The sequence below is a fragment of the Mesoplodon bidens genome (assembly GCF_964165515.1).
Source record: "Mesoplodon bidens genome assembly, chromosome: 19".
Classification (NCBI taxonomy): Eukaryota; Metazoa; Chordata; class Mammalia; order Artiodactyla; family Ziphiidae; genus Mesoplodon; species Mesoplodon bidens.
The window spans coordinates 52,469,251-52,492,525 of record NC_138179.1 but is presented as its reverse complement, the minus strand read 5'-3'; the positions used below and the strand labels follow the sequence as shown (position 1 = coordinate 52,492,525).

The following is a 23,275-nucleotide window of genomic DNA, read 5'->3' as shown; positions in this document are numbered from 1 at the left end:
CCTTCTCCTTTTGTGCTTTTTCATCTCAAAGTTTAGCCAGAGAGCATAACCAGATTCAGTTTGACTCAGTGTAAAAAGCATTTATTGAGTGCCTACTGTGTGCAGGGATTCTGGGAATGAGAGCAAGTGAGTAGTGGGAGGATAAGTAGCTGAGACGTGAGAGGGGAGGGTAAGGTTTGAAGGGAAGAATGAGGGGAAGAGAATGCTAAGACTGATTATTTATCCTTTCTCCATCTTCCTGTCCTGAGACTCCTACAGAACAAGTGATTGTGTTTCAAATTGTTTTGAGTCTGGAGGTAGAAATTGGTCCCTTGTCTATTTTTCCTGGCCATGAGGACCCCAAGCTCATTACAGCCATAGGTCCTTGACACCCCATGCAAAACCAAGACAGTGGGCTTCCCTGGTGGCGCAGTGGTTGAGAGTCCGCCTGCCGATGCAGGGGACGCAGGTTCGTGCCCCTGTCCGGGAAGATCCCACATGCCGCAGAGCGGCTGGGCCCGTGAGCTATGGCCGCTGAGCCTGCGCGTCTGGAGCCTGTGATCCGCAACGGGAGAGGCCACAACAGAGAGAGGCCCACGTACCGCAAAAAAAAAAAACAAAAACCAAGACAGTATGAGCACCATGCATGCACACAAAAACACACACTCCTTGGGATCTTGTGGGGTAGGGATAGGGAGAGTCAAGAAAAGAAATGAGGTCCCAGAGGGTTGGAAGTACCCTGGGCAAAATGAGTTTAACAGATAACAAGCAGGAAGAGTCTTTCAATGGGGCGGGTGGGGACAACCCTGGCCTACTCTAGCTTCCTGAGACACAGAAACTGTGACCAGAGGAAGCAGAGGGTCTCTGAGGCAAGTCACAAAGGCTCCAGAGAATGAAATCTAAGCCTTGAAAGCAAGGCGACTGGAGAATGGGGGATGGACAGTAGATCAGAAGGGTTCTCTTACACAGGCAAACAGAGCAAGGGTGGGGCATGGGAGGGAAAGCCAGGGAGGGGGCCGTGCTCAGCCCCTCTCCTCTCCCTTTCCCTCCTCCATCCCACGCAGCCTCTTAGGAGCAGAGGGCCCATCACTGTCTCAGGTGCGACCAGTTGACTCCTGGCCTCTCCGTGCTTCATTTTTTGAGGAATGCTTTCCTCTGTTACTCACAGAGCCCTTTCTCTCACTTCTCTGCAAGGTTTCCTCTCTGTGCCTGAAAGGCTCTGCGCTCAAGGAGCAAACAGCCCCGCAGGCTCAGCTGCAGTGACCTACATCGGCTCTCCTCTAGGCCCTGGGTGTGGGGGGCTGAGATTTCAAGATAGGAACTTGGGAATCTGGCACAGGTCTACAGATGATGACTTCAGGGAGACAGTCTGCAAAATCTGCACCGAGGGACCGCGAGGCAGGGGATGCCACAGGACTGAGTTCTCACTTTGCCATTTGTGGACAGTATCAGAAGACTCTCCAACCCCCGCAATGCAAAAACATTTCTGAGCAGTGACCCCTTGGAGAGGAGGCAGAGGCCTCTGACAGGCCTGGTCTCTATTCATTCGATTTGGGAGTCGTTTCTGCCCGTTCCCCATTCTCGCGGAACCCATCCCAGTCGGCTACAGCTGGGTGGAAAGATTTCCTTGGCCTTGATGTAGACCAACAAGTTCAGATTTCAGTTGATTTATTTCAGGAACATGGAGAGTGAGTAGAGGTAGTCAGATACGCAGAAATTCACTCCCAAGCTTTACTACGGAGAGACGTACTTCCTTAGACCCAAGGGTTCTGAGGAGGATCCAGAAGGAGCCCCAGGGCCAAATGACCATTTACAAAACCCTTACCTTCAGGACCCTGGCAGCTGAACCTCTCCTTCCAGCTACATGCCTTCTGGAACAGGGAAGGCAGGTTCTGTAATAGGTTTTTTCCACCTCTCTCACTATAAACCAGTGTTTAGGATGCCCACCGTCTCCATATTGTGGATGTTTTGCCCTGGCAAGGAAATCCTATTGTGGGGGTAGGAAATTAGGTGATGGTGACAGAGAATGATAGATGAGCCTTTTGCTTGGGGCGGGTGGGGGTGGGGCTGGGGGGAGAGGGAGGGAGAGAGAGACACGGAGAGAGCGCGCGAAAGCAGGCTATGCAGGATTGGGTGGCTCTCCTGTCCAAAGGGCTTCCCCTTGGCCAAGCCCCACCCCAAAGCCCAGGAAGTCCAGAGCTTGGCACCCAGCCAGGGTGAGAGCATTCCTCAGGACTATGACAGGCTGTGGGGGATGGTGGTGGTGTTCCTACCACAAGGATGGGGGAGGGGGAGGAAACGCGCAGGGGAGGAAATGACCTCGGAGGGTAAGAGGTGGGGAACTAGTCCCAGTCCCACGAGAGAAGGGCTGAGGCTGGATGTCTTCCCAACGGCCATGCGAAGGGTCTGCAGCTTCAGAGCAAATGACCCCTAAGTCACCTCTCTGCTCAGGGTCACCACTGACGTCCCAAACTGTCCTCTGGAGGCTCTCTCTCTCTCTCTCCCCGCCCCCCCGTCCCCGTCCCCGTCCCCGTCCCCGTCCCCGTCCCTAACTCTGGGACTGTGGTTGAGCTCGGGAGCCCCCGAGTGGCGAGAATCTAGAACTGCAGCTGGGCTGGGGGAGGAGCCCATCGGGTCTCCCTCTGTCTCTCCACCAGGGCCCCTCCCTTTTCCTCCACTAGACCCAGGACTCTGGAAATAGCACCTGGTAATGGGAGCGCTGACAGATGCTGAGTTATAGGAGAGCAAGTGTCCCTAGTCCTTAACGTTCTCGCTTGATTGCTTTGGAGCTGTTTCCCTTGAAAATAGGTGCCTTAGGACTCCTCCCATTCCCTTCGACACATCTCTCTTTAACATGCCCCTGGGTGGCGTGCTTGTTGGCTACAATGGAAGTCCCCTTGTTTGCGCCCCAAGATTTGTAGTTCTTGGGCTATCTACTATTCATGACCTCTGTGACTTTGGAGGAACAAATGGCACCCAACTCTTCTGAGTATAAATTTACCCTTCCTTCTCTGATCACTACCTGATGTACAACCCTTTCTCCTAGTCAGCCTCCAACCACGTAACTTCCGTCACCCCGATTCCCTACCCCATCTCTCAACACCACATCTCACGTGGGGAAAAGGAGTGGGGCGGGAAATGGACAAAGCCCCGGTCAGAATTTTTCCCAAGGAAAACAGTTCCTCTGTTTAGCTTCACTTAACCTGTTTTCTAGCTTTTCCTCTTTAGTCCCCTTGCTCTGCATCAAGCCTTCCCACTGGACTAAGTTTTGCTGTCCTGCCCTCTCCTCCTTCCTCCACCATGATCTCCCAGGGCTCTTCCCATCTAGGACAAATGTTCCCAACGTTGAGAGAGGAGTGTTCTCCATTCTGGAAGTAACTTGCAGCTTGAGGAAACTGAGCCCAGAGAGGAAGCACTGTTTCCAGTGTCGTTGGGGAAGGAGAGGTGACGGAGGAGGCAAGAAGCAGAACGCTCACCCTAGGAGAGGCCACGTTCCCATCATCCCGTCCGTAACTGAAGAACTCGGGTGGTATTCGGGGGTCTCAGAGAGCTCTGCCAGCATCATGCAGAACTCTAGGGGGATGGAGTAGAGGTAACCAGCGTTGCAGCTAGGATTAAAACTCCACCCAACTCCACCTCCAAAGCAGTTTTTTTCCCCTAATTAATTAATTAATTTATTTTTGGGTGTGTTGGGTCTTCGTTGCTGCACGGGGGCTTTCTCTAGTTGGGGTGTGCGGGCTTCTCGCCGCGGTGGCTTCTCTTTTTGCAGAGCACGGGCTCTAAGCACACGGGCTTCAGTAGTTGTGGCACGCAGGCTCACGCAGGCTCAGTGGTTGTGGCGCATGGGCTTAGTTGCTCTGCGGCATGTGGGATCTTCCTGGACCAGGGCTCGAACCCTTGTCCCCTGCATTGGCAGGCGGATTCTTAACCACTGAGCCACCAGGGAAGCCCCCAAAGCAGTTTTTTTAAATGATATCCTTCCTCTTGAATTTGCCTCATCTTTTTTTTTTTTTTTTTTGCAAAACAGCATGTTTATGAAAACTCATTTGATCCATTTTGTGACGACACTTGAAATAGATTTACTAATTAAGACAACCAACACTCTGCTTTTACTTTTATTTGCATTTATTTTTTGCAGCATTTATTCCCGGGCCATAAGTTTTTGTTTCTTCAATTTCTTCTGGGATATCTTTTTCTTCTGGGCAACCTCCTCTTCTGGTTTAGGAGCAATCTGTTCTTTTTCAGTATGGATCATCTCAGTGTGGCAGGGAGAGCTCATGTATGGGTTGATCCGACCATGAGCTCTGTAAGTCCTGAGCCGCATCTTGGGGGCTTTGTTCACCTGGATATGCTCAATGACCAGGGAATCTACATCTAAGCCCTTAAGTTCAGCATTACTCTCTGCATTTTTGAGCATGTGCAGTAAAAATTCAGCACTCTTTTTGGGCCACCGACCCTGCGTCCAGCCCCACTGTTTGGCCTGGGCACACCTACCAACTCCACCACTGTAACGACGGAATGGCACACATTGCTTCTTTAAGGTGACATCCTTCAGATACTTGGTGGCTTTTCGGATATGCATACCCTTAATGGCCTGGGCAGTTTCACGAGTGTTCTTAAAGCGAACACGAAGATTTGAACCTCTTGACTTGCATGATTTTGTGGAGTTTTCTGGGTCGAGTGAATAGCGAACCATTTTTAGAGGTCACCTCAGGCCGCTTACCGGAAAAGCTGCCTCATCTTTTAATTGTATGATCCTTAAAGTTATTAACCAGGGAGTTATGGTTTTGAAATCATTTTAAGCAGAGGCAGTCACGTTCCCCTATTGTACTCCAGTCCTCCGTCAACTTTCCTCTCCTCCCCAGGCTGCTGCTCCACATTCACCCTGAAGGGGGCACTTTTGTTCAGTCGTTAGTTGGTGCCAGCGAAAAAGGACCCCAAGAAGGAAATATAACAATTGGTCACGTGTTGGGGGTGGGGTCCTCGCAGAGGTTGCTGGGCCAGGGAAGGGAGGTCCACGTGGAGTGGGCGGAACTCGCTGAAAGTTTTGGCGGGGCTGGCAAAACGAGAAAAATAGACGAATTTGAGTTGTGATTTTATTAAAAAAAAAAAAAAAGAAAGGCAGCAGGGAGGGTGTGTCCTGCGGAGAGGCCCCCGCGGAGGGGAGAAGGGGAGCGGCAAACGAGTATCCTGCTCGCGGAGGCCTGGAACGCAGGGCAGGGTTTTTGCCAGAAAGCTCTGAGCCGGGGCAGGGCTTCAGAGGCGGAAACCTTTGTGGCTCCATGCTGGTTCCCCATCCCCCATCCTCCCAAAAAAGGGAAAGGTGGCCTCTCCACCCGTGGTCTCATTTCGGTGCCATGTGGAGCTGGGTTAATGCCAGCCACGCAACCCGTCTTCATTTACCTTTCCAAGAGCCTCAGGAAGCCGCCCAGATGAGTACTCTGTCTCCGGGAAGAAGCCAAAACAAGTCTCTTTTTACTATACCTAGTTCGGCCCCACTCTTAGTAGGAAAACACAGCTTCATACGGTCTTAAAGATGATCTATTTCAATTTTCTTTTTGGTCTGGGGAAACCAAGACCCAGACTGTTAAAAGGGTTTGCTACATGCTCTTTCCAAACTATAGGCATTCCCTTCAAAGAATGTAGGTCATAGAAACGGAATTCTGTCATTCCAAAAAGTCTTAGAGGAATGGTGAAAGTGTTGGCTTCAACTCCATCCATACACTTAGCCAGAGGGCAAATGGGAATGGTCATTATCCCGTTAGGGATGAAACAGAGATTTGTTTAGGGACTTGATTTATGAGTCCTATAGTTTTCCTAAGGCTCCTTCTCAGCCAGTAGGTCCACTTTCTCCCTCTTGTCCTTTACTCTTTGATATCTCACGTCCTCATATATGTCCTAGTTCAGGGATTATCACAGTTTAGAACATAATGGTTTGGAAGCAAGAATTCTCTTTCCTTTTTAGAGAGCTTCTCTTCCCAGGTTTCAGTTTTCTGGTGGTCTGTCCATCTCATCCTGTGAATTGAGATCAAGAAGATCAGACCTCAAATCCAAAATTCCAGCCTTTTCGCTTTGGGGGAGAAAAGCATGTTTACTTAGTCTGGAGCAGTGAAATCCTAGACTTTGGATTTCAGAGCTGTAAAGTTTTCAGGAAAAATAATTGTGGGGGACTGATGTAAGCTTTTTATTTTGCCAAGTAAGGACATTAAAAAACTACCCACCACCGATTGCTGTGTGCTATCACTATCATTTCACGAAAGTACATTTTAACATACACAAAATAGGAAGTATGTGACCTCTGAGTAAATGACAGTATTAAGCCACCCTGCATTAATTTACATGGGTGCATTTATTTGTAGACTTTTAAATGATGACCATTCTGACTGGTGTGAGGTGGTACCTCATTGTAGTTTTGATTTGCATTTCTCTAATAATTAAGCTAAGTTTTTTTGTGTATGTGTGTGTGTGTGTGTGTGTGTGTGTGTTGTTATTTATTTATTTATTTATCTTTGGCCACGCCCAGAGGCTTGAGGGAATCTTAGTTCCCTGACCAGGCATTGGAAGTGCAGACTCTTAACCATTGGACCACCAGGGAAGTCCCACTATTTTTAAATAGTTGAAAATCTAAAATAATATTTCATGAAACATGAAAACATATGAAATTTAAACTTCAGTGTTCCTAAATAACATTTTATAAAATGGTGGGAATGTAATCGCTGGTTGCAGCCTCACCCCAGAGCCTTTGCTTTCAAACAATGAGTCTGCCACCTGTCATTCCCTCTAAATCCCCGTACCACTGGTACCTTAGATTAACCACTCATCATCAGCCACCACTCATTCATTTACACATTGTCTTTTGTGCTACGGTGGCAGAGTTGAATAGTGCAAGAGACTCTATGGCTGTCAAAGCCTAAAATACTTACTATGTGGCTCTTGAAGAATAGGTCCTGGTATAGACTCCAAAGCAGTGTTTTTCAAATTTGAGGTGCATCAGAATCACCTAGAGCACTTGATAAAACACAAAACTGCTTGAGTCCCACTGCAGAGTTTCTGATTCATTAGGTCTAGAGTGGGGCCTGAGAATCTGCATTTCTAACAAGTTCCTAGATGATGCTGATGATGCCAGTCCAGGACCACACTTTGTCTAGTGAGGAAAAAAACATATGCAGTTTGTTCATGGAATTGCCATCTGCCTGACCTTAGAAATCTTGACCACAAAGTCCTCCTTCTCCCTCACCCCCTCCTCACACTTTCTACTGATCAAGAAATTCTGCAAATTACTAATAATGTGATAACTACACTCTCAAGCCTTAGATTAGCCATTCATCATCTCTCACCTGGACTAACAGCCTGCAAGTTGGCCTCCTGCCTTCCGTGCAAAGATACATTGAAGTTAGCTTTCAAAAACACATATCTGATCATTCCACACTTTGGTGGAAATCCTTCGATGTTTCACCTTGGCTGATAAATTAGTTGTCCCTCAGTATCTGAGGGAGACTGGTTCCAAGACCCTGCTCAGGATACCAAAATCCTCGAATGCTCAAGTCCCTTATATAAAATGGCGTATATTTGCATATAGCTGACGCACATCCTCTAAATCATCTCTAGGTTACTTGTAGTAACTAACACAATGTAAATGCTATGTAAATCATTGTCGGGCTTGCGGCAAATTCAAGTTTTCCTTCTTGGAACTTTCTGGAATTTTTTTTCCTGAATATTTTCTTTTTTTTTAATGGTCAGCTTTTTAAATTAAATTATTTATTTATTTATTTTTGGCTGCGTTGGGTCTTCATTGCTGCGCACAGGCTTTCTCTAGTTGCGGCAAGCAGGGGCTACTCTTTGTTGCAGTGCGCAGTCTTCTCATTGCGGTGGCTTCTCTTGTGGCAGAGCATGGGCTCTAGGCGCACAGGCTTCAGTAGTTGTGGCACGCGGGCTCAGTAGTTGTGGCTCGTGGGCTTAGTTGCTCCCCGGAGTGTGGGATCTTCCCGGACCAGGGCTCAAACCTGTGTCCCCTGCATTGGCAGGCAGATTCTTAAGCACTGCGCCACCAGGGAAGTCCCTTCCTGAATATTTTCAATTTGCAGTTGGTTGCATCTGCAGATGTGGAACCTGTGCATATGGAGGGTTGACTGTATTCACTTCTTAACTGGGCCTTCAGACCTTAACAGTCTGGTCTCAACACACCTTGCTTGCTTTATCCCCTGTACTCCCCAGTATCCAAGCTAAAGTCCAGCCAACTTCTCCTATTTACTCCAAAACATCCTTTTATCCCATGCCTAGGCAATGTTCTCACCTCTGTCTGAAATGTCCTCCTATGGCCTCAAACTTTAAGACCCACTTCAGTTGTCACTTCCTCAATTCCCTCTAGATAGTATGTTCTACCTTCTCTGTGCTTCTCGACAACTTTATTTTTCCCTAGGTTTCACTAATTTTTACACTCTATTAATGTTACAAGACTGTCACTCTCAGCCAAGCTAAAGGTCAAGGGTACATGCTTTCTCTTAATATAAACAGCTCATTTACTCATTCAATGAATATTTATTAACTGCCTACTTTGTGCCAGGTATGGTTCTAGGGGCTAAGGATACAGCAGTGAACAAAACACAAAGTTCACATTCTAGTGTGAGAAGGCAATAAACAAGGTCAATTTCATCTTAGATGGTAATAAGTATATGAAAAATATAAAGCAGGAAAGGCAAGGGAGGGTATTTGGAAGAGGTTGTGCGTTTACACAGGGTAGCCAGAGAGGAAGGCATGATGAAAAGATGATATTCAGTAAAGAGCTGAAGGAGATGAGAGAGGAAGGTATGTGACTACCTGAAGAAAGAGTGACCCAGGTGGAGGGAACAGCAAGTGAAAGGACCTGAGCAGACACATGTTGGGTGTGTTTGAAGGACAGCAAAGAGGCAAGTGTGGCAGGAGGCGGGTGAGTAAGGGGGAGAGTAGTCGGAGCCAAAGTCAGAGAGCAGTCCCGGGGGCCAGATCCTGCAAGCCACAATGACGATTTTGTTTTTACTCCAAGTAAGATGGGAAGTCATGAGAGGGTTCTGAGCCTGCTCAAGAACATGCTCCGCCTCATATCTTATCAGAATCACGATGGCTGCTGTGTTGAGAACAGGCTTAAGTGGGGGAAGGCAAAGCTTGAAACTGAGGGACTAATTACAAGGTTACTGCAATAAAAAAGTGAGATACGATTATGGCACAGACTATGACTCAAGGTGCAAGTTGTGGAGATGCTGCAAAGGTGTGTGACTCTGGATATATATATATATTGAAGGGCAATGGGATTGAAGACTGATTGGATGTAGAGTGAGAGAGAAAGAGAGGAAGGCTGTAGAAGAAGCAGGATTTGGGTGAGGGAAATTCAGGAGTGTGATTTTAGACGTACGTTTGAAATGCCTGTTACACATCCAAGTGGATATGTCTCCTAGGCAGCTGAATATGATTCTGGAGTGAGAGGATGATCCCAGAAGAAGATATAAATTTAGGAGTTGCCAGTATAGAGATGGTACTGAAAGTCTCGACACTGAAAAAGATCACCACTATTCTATATGCCTCCTCCCACACACCTCCTTCGCTGGTATCCCTAACTCCAGTACTCCCCTTGCAGATCTGAGGCCATACAGTCTGGTAGAAGAGGGCTGGGGCTCCCTTGGCTTCTTAGCATATTCGCACCCATTTATTTAAAATTTCCAGTGTTTTGGGGAGGTTTTCACATTAGACCAAAGAATGTTAGTCATCTCCATCTCCATATAGACTGGAAAAAAAAAAAACACCCCACCTCAACACACAAAAAATACAATCAATTAAAACTATTTAAAAGTTTTTCCCGGAGAAATTCTGTGAGGACTTGTTGGCTAAAGTTGCCTGTAAGTTAAGACAGACAGACACACAAACTGAACACTGAAGAGAGCGGACAAAGTGCTCAGCATAGGAGAGTACCCTAAAGTATTCCTATTCCCGGTAAAGGTAAAGGTCCCTTCCGAGACTTCCTTTGCCTCAATCCTTCATGAAGCCCCAGAAGATGCTAGAAGTGACTTAAGAAGCCTGGGGAGATGGCCGTTGGGAAAGAACCGTCGGTCGTTGGCAATGCTTCATTCCAGGGAGGTGGCGGCAACAACTCCCTAGGCAGCAGACATCATGGATTTTCCTCCCTCGGGGAACCAGAGCTCCCCTCCGTTTCTGGCCTGGATCCCTTAGAGACAAAGAACTTCATTCTCTCCCATACCAGTGTGGGGCTGCTGGGGAGTGCTGGGGGTGGAGGGTTAGAATTCTATGCCCAGGAAACACCCATAGGCTCCAACAGGAGCCTGCATCCTGACTGGTCCGGGAGGCGTGCGGGGCCGCTGGGCCCCTCCGGCGAGGGCCAGGCCGGTTGCCAAGGTGCCCGGGGAAGGGGGTAATCCAGCGCAGGCCGGGTACGTGGACCGCTCGGTACACTTCCACGGAGGGCGCATCTGCCTCCCGAAGACCCCTTCCTTCCTCCCAACTCCATTCTCTCACGCTCCTCTCTCCCGAGGAGCCTCCGCATTCGCCTTCTACCCGTCATGGCCCCAGCCTTTTCTTCACTCCTCCTGACCCTCCCCCGGCTCGCCCCTCCCCCGGCAGCCCACCTTCACCCCGCCGCTCCGCGGGCTCCTCGGTCCTCGCCCCTCATCCCCGGCCTCCCCTCGCCGGCCCCCCGCGCCCGGGGCCCCCGCGGCCCCTCGCCCGCCCTCCTCGAGGCGGCGGCGGCCCCTTTCACAATAGCGCGGCCCGCCTCCCTCCTCTCAGCTCCCGGTTCGCTCCCGCCCGCTTCCCTCCCGGCGCATGCGCCCACCGGTCGGCGGCGGCTGCGGCGGTGGCGGCTCCGAGCGGCTCCGTTTTTTTTTAAAGGGAAACGCTGAGGCGCCGGGGGTGACTGTGGGGGAGGGGGACCCCGAGCCCGGAGACCCGCGGGGGAGGCGACAGACCCCCTCCCAGAGTAGGAGGGCTTTGGGCGGACCCATCCCTCCCACCCCCTCCTGAGGAGGAGGGGGGGGAAAATGGAGGCTCGGGGCGGCTGAGGCGAGCTCCGGGGCGGGGGGCCGGGGCGGGGAAGGGGGTGTGTGGGGTGGGGAGACGAGGCGGGCCCGGCCGGGCCAGGGGGGGCCGAAGCGAGCTCCGGGGATGAGCTCGGGGGCGGCTGGGTGCGAGCTCCTGCCTCTGAGGCGAAGGCGGCGGCGGCGGCAGCAGAGGCGGCGGCGAGGCCCCCATGGGCCGGCGGCGGGCCTCAGCCGCGGCCTCCACTTCTCCGCACGCCGGCGGGATGGCGCCCGGGCCCCGGAGGAGCCGCGCTAGCCAAGGCCTGCTGCCGCGCTGCTGAGACGAGCCCGCCAAACTCCCCTCCCCCTCCTCCGTCCTCGACCCCCCGCACCTCACCCCTTCCCCACCCCCTCCTCCGTTTCGGTCCCCGGCGCTGCTCCGGACCACTATGACCATGAGATCCGCAGTGTTCAAGGCGGCCGCGGCCCCTGCCGGCGGCAACCCTGAGCAGCGACTGGACTACGAGCGAGCTGCGGCGCTGGGCGGGCCCGAGGACGAGCCCGGGGCGGCCGAAGCCCACTTCCTCCCCCGGCACCGTAAGCTCAAGGAGCCGGGGCCTCCGCTGGCCTCCTCCCAGGGCGGGAGCCCTGCGCCCTCCCCGGCCGGCTGCGGCGGCAAGGGCCGGGGCTTGTTACTCCCGGCCGGGGCGGCCCCCGGGCAGCAGGAAGAGAGCTGGGGCGGCTCGGTGCCCTTGCCCTGTCCGCCCCCGGCCACCAAACAAGCTGGCACTGGGGGGGAGCCAGCGGCAGCCGGAGCCGGCTGCAGTCCCCGACCCAAGTATCAGGCGGTGCTGCCCATTCAGACGGGCTCTCTCGTGGCGGCGGCCAAAGAGCCTACGCCCTGGGCTGGGGACAAGGGTGGGGCGGCTCCCCCAGGTGCCACCGCCTCGGACCCGGCGGGACCCCCACCACTACCTCTGCCCGGGCCGCCACCCCTCGCGCCCACCGCCGCCGCCGGGACCCTGGCGGCCAGCGAGGGCCGATGGAAGAGTACGAGGAAGAGCCCTCTCGGGGGTGGCGGCGGCTCGGGAGCCTCCAGTCAGGCCGCCTGCCTCAAACAGATCCTTCTGCTGCAATTGGACCTCATCGAACAGCAGCAGCAGCAGCTGCAGGCCAAGGAGAAGGAGATCGAGGAGCTGAAGTCAGAGAGAGACACGGTACGGGAGGGGTTAATCTGCGTTCGGGACGAAGAGCGAGTTGTGCGCATGCTCGGGGGAAGGGGGCTGTAGGAGGTTAAGGTATCCCTGGGTTAGGGGTAAGGAGGTTGGCCACCAGCGAAAGGAGTCTAATTAGCTGCCGGGTCCTTGGGAGCCAGGCCCACAGACACGTTGGGTTGGAGGGAGGGGTTAAAGGGCAACCTCCCAGGGGGAGGGGGAGGGGAGGTTTCAGGTGCCAAAGGGTTAATTTAAAATGACAGCCTCAGACGTGTGGGAAAGACGTTTAGAGTGGGAAAAAAACCTGATTTGTGCGGGGTTGAAAAATGAAAAGGTGGGATACATATGCGGTGGCTTTATGGAAGGGGTTAACTTAAAGAGCTGTGCGTTAGAAATGTATTCTGGAGGAGAGGGCCATAGCAGCTGTTGCTCTAAGCCCTGCTGCAGCATCTTTAGACAGAGTAGTAGGCCTTTTCATTGGCAGAGGGGTCGAGGTGATTCACAGTGGAACCCTATTACAGCTTTTTAGAATGATATTAGGAGGATCATCACCTTGGATTTCAGACCGTTTTTCATAGGAATCTGCGTTATAAAACATGACCTGCTGACCAGCTCCCTTGTATGAGCATGGTGTTTAGAGGCTGGAAGGTTTTTAAGGCATCAGGGGAAATTAAGCTTATTACATGTATTAAGTAGACCGAAATTGTTTCCCCTATATTAGCATCTTAAGGTAGTAGGGAAGTCATTTATTATTTCTTTGTACTTCTGAGGAGCACGACTGTATAGGGTTGTTTTTACTGCAGCAGTAGTTAAGGGCACCTTAGGTGTTAAAACATATTCCTCCAGATACCAGGAAAGCTGTGGTGGTGGGATATTACCGTGCCGGCATACCTTACAGCTGCCTAAAAATAAACATGGTTTCTACAATTGTTGTGTTCAGGCTGCAGCAGTCTCTCTCTCTCTCTCTCTCTCTCTCTCTCTCTCTCTCTCTCTCTCTCTCTCTCTCTCTCCCCCTCTCTCTCTCCCTCCCTCCCTCCCTCCCTCTCTCCCTCTCCCTCTCCCTCTCCGGCGTTGTGTGCGCCAAGGGCTGAGCAGGAGAGCACAGGGCTGTTCATTTTGTTTGCTTTCCAAATGAATCTCTCCAGGCAGCGACTGTTTTATTGGAGAATGCATTCTGCAAGGTGGAATGGGAGCTGGGGCCGGTCTCATTAAAATATCTCATGGTGTTGATTTGTGGAAGTTACTCAACATGGAGGTGGCACTGCTCAGCTACTGTACTGCAGTCTAGGGGTGTGATGGTACTGTAATTACAACACATCGTGTCCTTATTTGGGGGGGGGAGGCGGGAAGAGAACGACCAGTGAAGGAGAAGAAATCAAGGAAATGTCACCCACAAACCGTGTTTAAGTAATGTTAAGGCTGTGGATCAAAACAGAAGGAGATGAAATGACAATGTGGCTGACAGGGGGGCTCTCTGCTGACTGTGGAGGTTTCTGTTCAGTACCTGAGGTAATGGCCCCTTTGCAGACTTTCCTAGGCAGGAAAAGCGGGGTGAGTTAAGGATAGAGTGTCAGTCTGAACTTGGCATTCATTGCCTCTGTTGTGTATTGCAGTCTTAGCGATGCTTAAGCTTGTTTCTCTTATTCCAGTTGTTGTTTGGCCTCTCATGAAATCTATGCAGCTAAGTGGATGTAATGAATTCAACATTAATATCACTGTCTAACCCAAATAAAATTCTTATTATAGGGTGTAAGTAGCACATTTGGCATCTTTTCTCAGCACATTTTAATGTGAACTTTTCAATGATAATAGACTTCCATTTTCTGTTTATGTGGTCCTCCCTTTAACTAGAATTAAAAGATTTTTTCAATATTCAGACAAATAGGTATAATTTTTTTGTTATCTCAGATGCAAAGCAATATGTATATTTGATGATTGATGGGATTTATGGGTACTGGTTCTTTTATAATTCTTCCAAATTGAGTGTTCATTATTTAGGTGGCACCTCCCCACCCCCACCCCACCCGCCTTCAAATAAAACTGCAATCCCTAGTGGCACTGTGACTGTGTGAGCTTTTAATTCCTTCTCAATGTACTGTCTGGACTTTGTCCTTGTGTATAGTGTTTTGGAGTGGAAGTAGACAGGATAGTGTTTGGAGAACCTTAGGGCCTCCTAAAAGAACATTAAGGTTAATTCTGGAAACTCCCAAACTGACTTGGAGCCACATGGTTAGCAGTAGCAGAGGCCATGCCATTTAAAAGGCATGTTGTGGCCCCTCCCAGTGAAGAGGATTTTCTTTCAGAAGAATGAAGTACAAATTCCCCCATGCCCCTCCCCAACTAGTTTAGCCCCTAAAATTAAGCAGTGTACCTTGTCTTCTCTATTGTGTTTAAGAAAATCTATTCAGATTAATGTCTGCCTGTTAAAAATAAGTTGAATTGCTATGGTTCATGGAAAGAGGCAGAAGACCATACTGATTCACAAATGGGGCTAAGCACCCGTGTTTAATTTTTTTGTTTTTTAAGTCTGCATTTTGCCATTCTCTCTTTTAGCTCCTTGCTCGGATTGAACGTATGGAAAGGCGGATGCAGCTGGTAAAGAAGGATAACGAGAAGGAAAGGCACAAGCTGTTTCAGGGCTATGAAACTGAAGAGAGAGAGGAAACGGAGATATCCGAGAAAATTAAACTGGAGTGCCAGCCGGAGCTTTCCGAGACATCCCAGACTCTGCCTTCCAAGCCCTTCTCCTGTGGGCGGAGTGGAAAGGGACACAAAAGGTGTGCTGATAACTTTGTTACACTGTCTGGACGTGAGGTCACTTGTTTCCAGTGACTGAGAGTAAGGGATTAGGACCTATGAATTTGTTTTAATAGAACTATGTCTTGAATCATGAGGTCTTCTGTGCTGAGAAACTGTCTTGAAACGTTCCTGCGCAGACTATGTACGTCTGTTAGGAACATTTTGGTCACAATAGTAACTACAGAATGCAGAGTACATCATAAAGAGAATGGGCAACAAATGTGACAGCTGAGTTTCTTAAAGAAAACTATAGCCCTTCACTTCAAGTTAGGAAGTGTTAAATTCCTTCATTGCATCAGGCACTGGTAGACATTAAAATGTAAGCTCTAAGTGTCCTTGGACTCAAAGAGATTAGTCTAGCTATAAGGATGGCATAAGTTTTGAAAACTCAGAATTCAACTGCAATAAAATATGCAGATAGACAACAGTGATACAAACTATTCAGAGATTAAAGATTATTGTGCGTTAAAATAGTGAAACTTTAAGGAGGAGATGGATCTTGAAAAAGAAGTATAGAATTTAGATTGGTAAAAAGGAGAGGAGATGGCATTCTAGAAGTGTGTGTGTGTGTGTGTGTGTGTGTGTAGACTGGTGGGAGAAAGAGAGCCAGAAGATAGCAAGAAAAAAGAAATAGCAATTGTAATTAACATGGTGTAGGTTTTGGGGGGTAGGAATAAGAGACTGGTCTCTGGTTGACAGGAATGAAACAGGCCACAAAGTAGAGGCCTCTAATGTTAGCTAAAGGATCTTGAATAAAATAGGAACCTTTTTAGATTTAGTAGGCAGTAGAGGTTCTTGAGCATGGAAACTCACTTGTTCAACAAACATTTACTAAGGGCCTATTATATATACTGTTAAGCATGAGGCTGTTCCTGCTCATGACAGCCAAAGGAACCCAGATATTTAGATACTTGAATACTGGTTATTGTGAAGCAAGCTAGTCCTCTTGCCCCAAAATGTAATCAAATTAGATTTTATTCAAGAGTCAATAAATTCCATACTGTTTTCTTCCCTATCTAATAGGAAATCCCCATTTGGAAGTACAGAAAGAAAGATTCCTGTTAAAAAGCTGGCTCCTGAATTTTCAAAAGTCAAAACAAAAACTCCTAAGCACTCTCCTGTTAAAGAGGAACCCTGTGGTTCCTTATCTGAAACTGTTTGTAAACGTGAATTGAGGAGCCAGGAAACTCCAGAAAAGCCCCGGTCTTCAGTGGACACCCCGCCAAGACTCTCGACTCCCCAGAAGGGACCCAGCACCCATCCCAAGGAGAAAGCCTTCTCAAGTGAGATAGAAGATTTGCCGTACCTTTCCACCACAGAAATGTATTTGTGTCGTTGGCACCAGCCTCCCCCATCACCGTTACCATTACGGGAATCCTCTCCAAAGAAGGAGGAGACTGTAGCAAGTAAGGCATAGAGAACACTTGCTCTTATACCCTAGTGGTGGCGGTCAAGCTAACAAGTGTGAAAATGCCTTTGGCATTTTTAAAAAAGTGCAATCAATAAAGCAGAGTTCTGTCAAGAATGAGTAAGTTAACAGCCAGAGACAGACACTGTGCAGGCATTGCAAATAGATGGAATTACAGCAAAATGTGCTCAATGTATTTGCCTGCTTACAACACTGGGAGATGTGTTTGCCAGTAAGTTGCTCATCACAAGAGCACCAGACTTGGGGGTGTAATCTCCGGCAACTTGCATGCCCTCTGAAAGAAGGGTTTTCTGTGCTGTGAAATGCATAGAACTTATACTTTGCCATGCACGACTGTTCCTGCAATTGATATTGTGTGAAACCTGGGAGGGTGGTCTTTGGGTGTTCTCAGGGGCCAATGGTAATTTTTGGGTTGGGGAGCCAGCTTGGGGTGGGGAATTTCACCTGGGCCTCCGCTCTTTAACTATATAAACATTTATCTGTATCTCTATGTCCCGGTCTGGGGGGCAGGAGGAATCTGCCAAAGACCAACAGTCTTACTTTACCTTACGATACTTCACAAAGGTTCTAAATGTGAAGAGTTTACTTGGATTGCAGTAGCCCATTGGTTGTTCATATATTTAAATAAAATGGTCTACAAACTATTTTTCAAACAATAAGGACTATCTTGGGATATCTGAGCTGCTTGGGATGGGTGTGGGGTATGGGACCTTGGTCTTCATTCCCTTTTTTTTCTTCATGGCTTCCACACAGAGATGCTCCCCTATCTCCTACATCAACCAGTAACTGGAATGTGCCTTCAATCGTGTAATGTTAGTCTGTGACAGTCACAGCGGGTGCTCCGGGGTGATGGTGGGGAAGCCTTGGATAGAGTCACAGCCCTGAGTTTCTGATGCTGTGTCTTGCCCTAGTAGGGATGGGGATGGGAATCCATTCCAGTAAGACAAGAGCATTCTCCAGGCTTTGTTTGGCTGTTCTGGTGACAAAATTAAGTGGGGAAGATAGATTACTCTTCTTAATTATCTAAAATTCATTAGGCCTTACACTTGAGTACATGAGATAGACCAGGACCCTGATCTAGGTTCAGGTTTTTTGTTGGTTCAGTCAGTTGAACAGGTTCATCCTTAATGGTTAACCTTCTTGCTGCCATGGCAATGCTGTGTAACAAGAGAAACCGTGAAGCAATTTCCCATCCGGGATTGGGAAATGGCTTAGTCCGGAGCTATTCTGTGTGACTGGCTATTTTTGAAAACCCTTTCTGCCCTAGTACAGAAAATTCCAAACACCTCTAATATTGTGGGCCTAGCAGTACAGAAAGAGTCTGATTGGGGGGAATCCCAGTCCTTTGAGGACCCTGAGTTGTGAATAAACGTGTGAATCCTTATTCTTGATGCCCCTATCTCAAGAGGAAGTCTCAATGGCTTGTTCTAAGGAAGCCAAAGTCTTTGTGCATGTTGTTCAGGCTGGACCAGCAAGGTAGTTTGTTTGGAGGGAGGAGGGAGCTGTTTAAGAAGACTACATATGTAAGTTTTGAGAACACTGATCTTTTATTTGAAAAATAGGGTCAACTTTTACTCACCTGCCATGTTCTGAGTTTAAGGTTTGATATCCTTGGCCATCAACTGTTGCAGGGAAACCACCCTAAATAATGAAGAAAAGAAGTCGTCTCAGTGTAAAAAAAAAAGTGGTGGGCTTATTTTCTTTTCTTTTGTCTGTTGTTCCCTCTTCCCCTCCCCCAGAGAGAAATTCTCAAAAGAACAACTCAAAAAACCAAAATGGCTTCCTAGTGAGAACTTCAGTGATGATCCTTTCCTCCATTTTGGGTATGGGCTTTTTTTCTTTTTACACTGAGGTGATTCTTCTTTCCTGCATTATTTAGGGTGTCTGATGCCATCAAGTGTTGCAGGAGAAACTTCAGTCTTGGCTGGTGAGTAGAATAGGAATTGTGCTGGCTGGGCCTGGGGTGGGGGCTGGTGGGATGGTGGATGGTTGGGAGCTGCATTCCCCATCAGTTGGATGGGGGAGAGTGAGATTCCTTGGTGTATGATTACACTGTAGACTTCAAAATGACTACAAATTTCAGTTGTTTTTCAGGAACTGCAATAGCATCCATTATGTGAATTGTCAGGTATTGGTTTAGGGTTTTTTGTGATCCTGTGTTTGGCAGACTGCAATGGCATTTTAGGTTCTTTTTAATACCATAGCAAGGACACTGAATATGGCTTCAGGTGAGGCCATAGAATGGATTCCTATCACGTGGTAACTTTGTCTTATCTGGGGGAGATCTCTTGTCCTAGTGAATAGTAGGTTGTGTGACCTTGGATTTAAGGGTGGTTCCACCCCTCCTCCCTTTCTTTTTCTTTTTCTTTTTTCTTTCCAGTTCCTTCTTGGAGGGACCACTCAGTAGAGCCTCTAAGGGACCCAAATCCTTCAGACCTTTTGGAGGTAGGTACCTAAGACCTGTCAGTAGAAGGGAGTGAGAGACAAATAGAAATGGGGCTGTTACTTGAGTATGTCATTGTAACTGTATGGATGGGTTAAATAGAACTTTGAAGCAAGAGGTAACTTGAGAGATTATCTAGTCCAACTCCTTTGTTGTATATATGAGAAAACTGAGGTCCAGAGTGGCTAAGTGATTTATTAAAAAATAAATAACTAGGGAATGTTCAAAACAAAGCTAGATTTCATGCTAAGTAGAAAAGTTAGTGTGTACCACTCAGCAACAGAATTATATATTCCAACCTCATTTGACTCTTAAAAGTTGGATACTTACTTTAAACTCAGACTCTTATAAAGTATAGAGGTAGGGAAGGTTTGTGGCAGTCTCAGGGGTTGTTTCAGTTTGATGTGACTTTCACCTTGGAAAATGATAGAAAGGATTTTGGAATATGGAGATTCTACAGGGTAGGGGTGGGGAAAGGAGTATGTGTTTCGTTGATTTTGTTACCAGGAGGTTCCTATGCTATCCATAGAACTCACAGACTCAGGTGGGACCTGAAGGTGAAAGATTTTGCATTCCTGGAAGCTGGAAATGAGTATACATGTGTCACATGGTGATAAGTAGCTTATCAGCTGCTATTCTTTACACAGAACCTGGATGACAGTGTGTTTTCGAAGCGGCATGCAAAACTGGAGCTGGATGAGAAGAGAAGGAAAAGGTGAGGCTAGAGATGTCCATTCTGGAGACAACTGAGCCCTATAGGACCCTGACCTCTCTTATCTATGCTGCGGGGAGCCCTGGAGCTCTTAATACTTTTCAATTACTGGCTTCCCAATTGGTTGAGTATCAAGAGTTTGAAGTGGTTGTTGTTATACACGTTTGGCCTCTTTTTCTTCTGGGGAACACCAACACGTGATCTAGACTGCCAGACCTATACAGCTCTTCCCTAACCAAGCAGGCGGTTCTCTTTACCCCCCTACCCCTCCCCACCCCCATCCCCCATCTAGAAGACCCAGCAGAGATCTCCCTAGCATCTGGATTGTGTGAGTTGCCTTTATAGAGCTGGTTTTCAGTAATGTTGGGTTTGTTTGTTTTGTTTGTCTGGTTTGTTTTTCCCAGATGGGATATTCAGAGGATCAGGGAACAAAGAATTTTACAGCGACTGCAGCTCAGAATGTATAAAAAGAAAGGAATTCAGGAATCTGAGCCCGAGGTTACCTCATTTTTCCCTGAGCCAGATGATGGTAAGTTTTGTTTATCTAAAAGAGTACAGGGCTCCAGGATACAACTCGCTCTGAATGAATGCAGTATTTTGGAACAGGTATAGTTGCTAGACTGTTTCCATCTGTGTCCCTAACAAGGTCCCATTTGGCTTTCTTCCGTAGTTGAAAGTTTGATGATTACCCCCTTCTTGCCTGTTGTAGCATTTGGACGACCGTTACCAAAACTAACTCCACAGTAAGTGTAAAGTTTTTTTTCCCCTCCTCTCTCAGGTAGTAGTCTGTGCTTCACCTCCCTTCCAGACTTCATGAAAGCCTAGATATAAGGTGGAATCGCTTGCTTAGGGATAGCCATGGCTCTTTGACAGAAGTGAGGCTGCCTGGGCCACTAGTTTTTACAGTGATAAGATTCCCAAGCCAGGAATTAGGAGGATTGCTTTTTGAATTAGAAATAGATTATTCAGTCACTTTAATAGCACACCGTTGCTCTGGCTTTGAGGCAGGAAAGACACTCTAAACTTGGGACTTGGGAGTCAGGGCTCTAGGAGTGGTGAAGGGCGTAGTGTCTTCTTCTGAGTTAGTCTCATGTCCATACTGAGTTTCTTCTAGTCTTGCAGGTTGATTTCCGTATCCTTTTTTGCCAGGAATTTTGAGCTGCCCTGGTTGGATGAGCGTAGCCGATGCAGGTTGGAGATCCAAAAGAAGCAAACACCTCATCGGACATGTAGGAAATAGCTGTGCTGGCAAGAACCTTCTGTCTTCAGATAGTTGTAGCATGCCATTCCCAGAGAGTGGCAGAGACCTGTATATGTGACCGATGTCCTCATGTATGTTATCATTCGCTGGTAATGCCCTTCCATACTCCCCTGATCTTGGTTTTGTTTTCATCACTCTGATTTCACAAATACTCTTTCACTGGGCTAATTGTGAATTATGGAGGGTGATTGGGATTTCTTTTCCCTTTTTGGGGAAATGAACTCTCAAGCTAAATCTATAGGATGGCAGATTTGGAAGCTTCAGGGGTCTGCTTCTCTACATTTGCCTGTGTTAAAAGAGTGAAAGGGCTCTCTTCATTAGACTTTTGGAAGATGAAGCAACCCCTGCCTTTAGAGCTGTGCCTGCATGGCACTCTTCTTGCCCTGGCATACCCTTCCTTATAGTGTGAGTATAGTGGTTTTTACCCGAAAACAAAACAAAACAAACAACCTCACCATGAGCTTAAGGACCAGATGAGGAATAACAAGTGACGTGATGAAGCAAGTCATCTTCACAGGGTAGAAAAGAGGTTGGAGAGTTGGTAGATAAGTATCTGAGAAGACAGTTCTCTTAAAACTATCCTGTGATATAGCCATGTGGGAAGGGATGTTTGGCTGTGGTTATTTTCTTAGTTAAGGGATAACTGAATTTCTTCCCCCACCCCTCAAAGAATAAAATCTTCTGAAAAGAGAATGAGGACGGTAAGTTTGGGACCAGTGATGGCTCTGAACAAAAGCCGTTGGTGTTTGGGGATGGCATGCCAGATCCTGTATAGGTGTCTTTGTGTCACGTCACTTCTCCAGTATTCCTTAGTTGGGTTTTATCCTTTTAGCTGAGCTCTTGGTGGTGGGATAGAGATTTAGGGAGGGTGGGGGTGTATGTGGAAATATGTGCTTCTTTTGGCTGGCAAATGTCTACATCTTGAAACAAACAGATGTACCTAATGAGCTTCTCCGTTCATTTTGTAAAAATAGATTTGTACGTGTACCATCTTAGTTCCCCTCTCCCACCCACCTCCCACCCCACCCCCATTTTGTTAAAAGAATTTCAGGACAGCACTCCAGGCCACTTTGGTCTCAGTGTAAGATCCCTGTAACTATCTGGAAGGAAAATAGAGCCAAGACCTCTGGTCTTAAATATATAGGAATTGCCTTTCTTTAGTCTTCAGGACTATTGTATGAAAACAAGTAGGGGTCTAATCTCCTAGAAGGTAGGGGCTTTTATCCTTGAAGAGAATATGTCCCCAGATTATTAGCACTTTTAGAGGAGAAGCCAAGGTATGTAGGGTGTGTGGCCGGCCCATCAGTGGAGCATGAGAGAATGGGATACCATTGTGGGAAGGGAAGAAAAAAGTTCCTCAGGGGCCTCCCACTGCTAAAGCTTTTTGTGAGATGTTGATCTGTGCTCCCTGAGTTTGACTTTTAAAGGAATTACTCCGGCAGCACATGTAGTATTCTTGGATGATCTTGCTGCTCTTATTTCTCCTTTGTGTGTGTATGTGTGGCTATGGGTTTTCATATGTAACTCCATCTGCTTAGGAGAGTGGGCTCTCCACAAGGGAACCTGCTGTGAACTTCATTGCAGCAAGAATGTAGAGAGAAATAGGACTTATTCCACTAGGGGCTCTCATCTCACACCTTAAGGAGAGGAAGGAGATTTCTAGAAAAACTGGGCCAGATTTTCTTTGTTCTCCATCATTTTAATATGGCAAGCTGTTTGGCTTTCCTACTCTGACCTATGTTATGTTCCTTTATAATGTGCCCAAGAAGAAAAAGACCAGTCAGTGTCTCTTTTATTCCTTGATTCCTCTCAGTTTCTTCTTGATTTTCAGCATTTGTCAGACTCCTAATTTGGCTATGCATTAGCAAATTTAGCCTTTATGTTTGTGCCTGTCCAGCAGACTCCCCAGATTTTGAACTTGAGTTAGACTAAGAGGAATCCATGGGTGCTATCTGGCCAGACTTAAGTGGATTCTATTTCCTTGGTTTTCCCTCTACCTAGGACCTCTTATTTTATTGTCCCCTCTTCTAGTTCAATTCTCCTTTGATTTGGATATGTTGAAGTTTTGTTGAGAAGGAGGTTGGAGAGTAGATTAGCAAAGTTCCAAGAGCAAAATCACAGTGTGTTGAAGTGTGGGGGGGAAATTAGTCTTATTTTTTCCCTACATGGGATACAACACTGTGAAATTCAATCTTCAACTGAAGGACCTGCAGTTCTCCTAAAACACAGTTCTTTCTTTCCTTAACAAAGTTTAAGCTAGTGTTAATAAATTAAAAAGAGAAATTGCTTGTCTGTCCACTTCAGCTTTGTTTTATGCCCATTTCATATTGTTGTCTGTGTTGTAATTCATACTTTTGATACCATTTCTGATGTGTAAAATTGGTTGTCTTGTAAATATCTTATAAAGAGTTCAATTGTAAATAAACTATTGTGGC

The 23,275-nt window shown here is 47.6% G+C and overlaps 2 protein-coding genes across 3 annotated transcripts; one reads left to right on the top strand and one right to left on the bottom strand.

The window, feature by feature from the left end:
- Positions 1-4,061: 4,061 nt before the first annotated feature.
- LOC308607179 (large ribosomal subunit protein uL22-like) lies at positions 4,062-11,032 on the bottom strand. The gene is made up of 3 exons (XM_081218879.1): positions 10,593-11,032; positions 6,903-7,123; positions 4,062-5,994 (listed from the first exon to the last, which is right to left on the bottom strand). The coding sequence occupies exon 3, from the start codon at positions 4,673-4,675 to the stop codon at positions 4,121-4,123; it is 555 nt and encodes a 184-aa protein (XP_081075005.1). The 5' UTR covers positions 4,676-5,994; positions 6,903-7,123; positions 10,593-11,032; the 3' UTR covers positions 4,062-4,120.
- Positions 11,033-11,094: 62 nt separating this feature from the next.
- MSL1 (MSL complex subunit 1) lies at positions 11,095-23,275 on the top strand. 2 transcript variants are annotated; one of them, XM_081218286.1, is made up of 9 exons: positions 11,095-12,199; positions 14,750-14,973; positions 16,019-16,401; positions 18,304-18,351; positions 18,805-18,869; positions 19,515-19,582; positions 19,984-20,108; positions 20,250-20,322; positions 20,729-23,275. In XM_081218286.1, exons 1-9 carry the CDS (start codon positions 11,432-11,434, stop codon positions 20,817-20,819), a joined length of 1,845 nt encoding a protein of 614 aa, XP_081074412.1. In that variant the 5' UTR covers positions 11,095-11,431; the 3' UTR covers positions 20,820-23,275. The 2 variants fall into 2 exon arrangements, with proteins under 2 accessions (XP_081074412.1, XP_081074413.1); XM_081218287.1 differs by lacking the exon at positions 18,304-18,351.

What these genes read in the sequence shown, in the direction of transcription:
- LOC308607179 (XM_081218879.1), bottom strand. Translation starts at nt 4,675, where the DNA reads ATGGTTCGCTATTCACTCGACCCAGAAAACTCCACAAAATCATGCAAG.
- MSL1 (XM_081218286.1), top strand. Translation starts at nt 11,432, where the DNA reads ATGACCATGAGATCCGCAGTGTTCAAGGCGGCCGCGGCCCCTGCCGGC. An exon ending in AGTGGAAAGGGACACAAAAG is followed by an intron (nt 14,974 to 16,018) that starts GTGTGCTGATAA and finishes CCTATCTAATAG; the next exon opens with GAAATCCCCATTTGGAAGTA. An exon ending in TTACCAAAACTAACTCCACA is followed by an intron (nt 20,323 to 20,728) that starts GTAAGTGTAAAG and finishes CTTTTTTGCCAG; the next exon opens with GAATTTTGAGCTGCCCTGGT.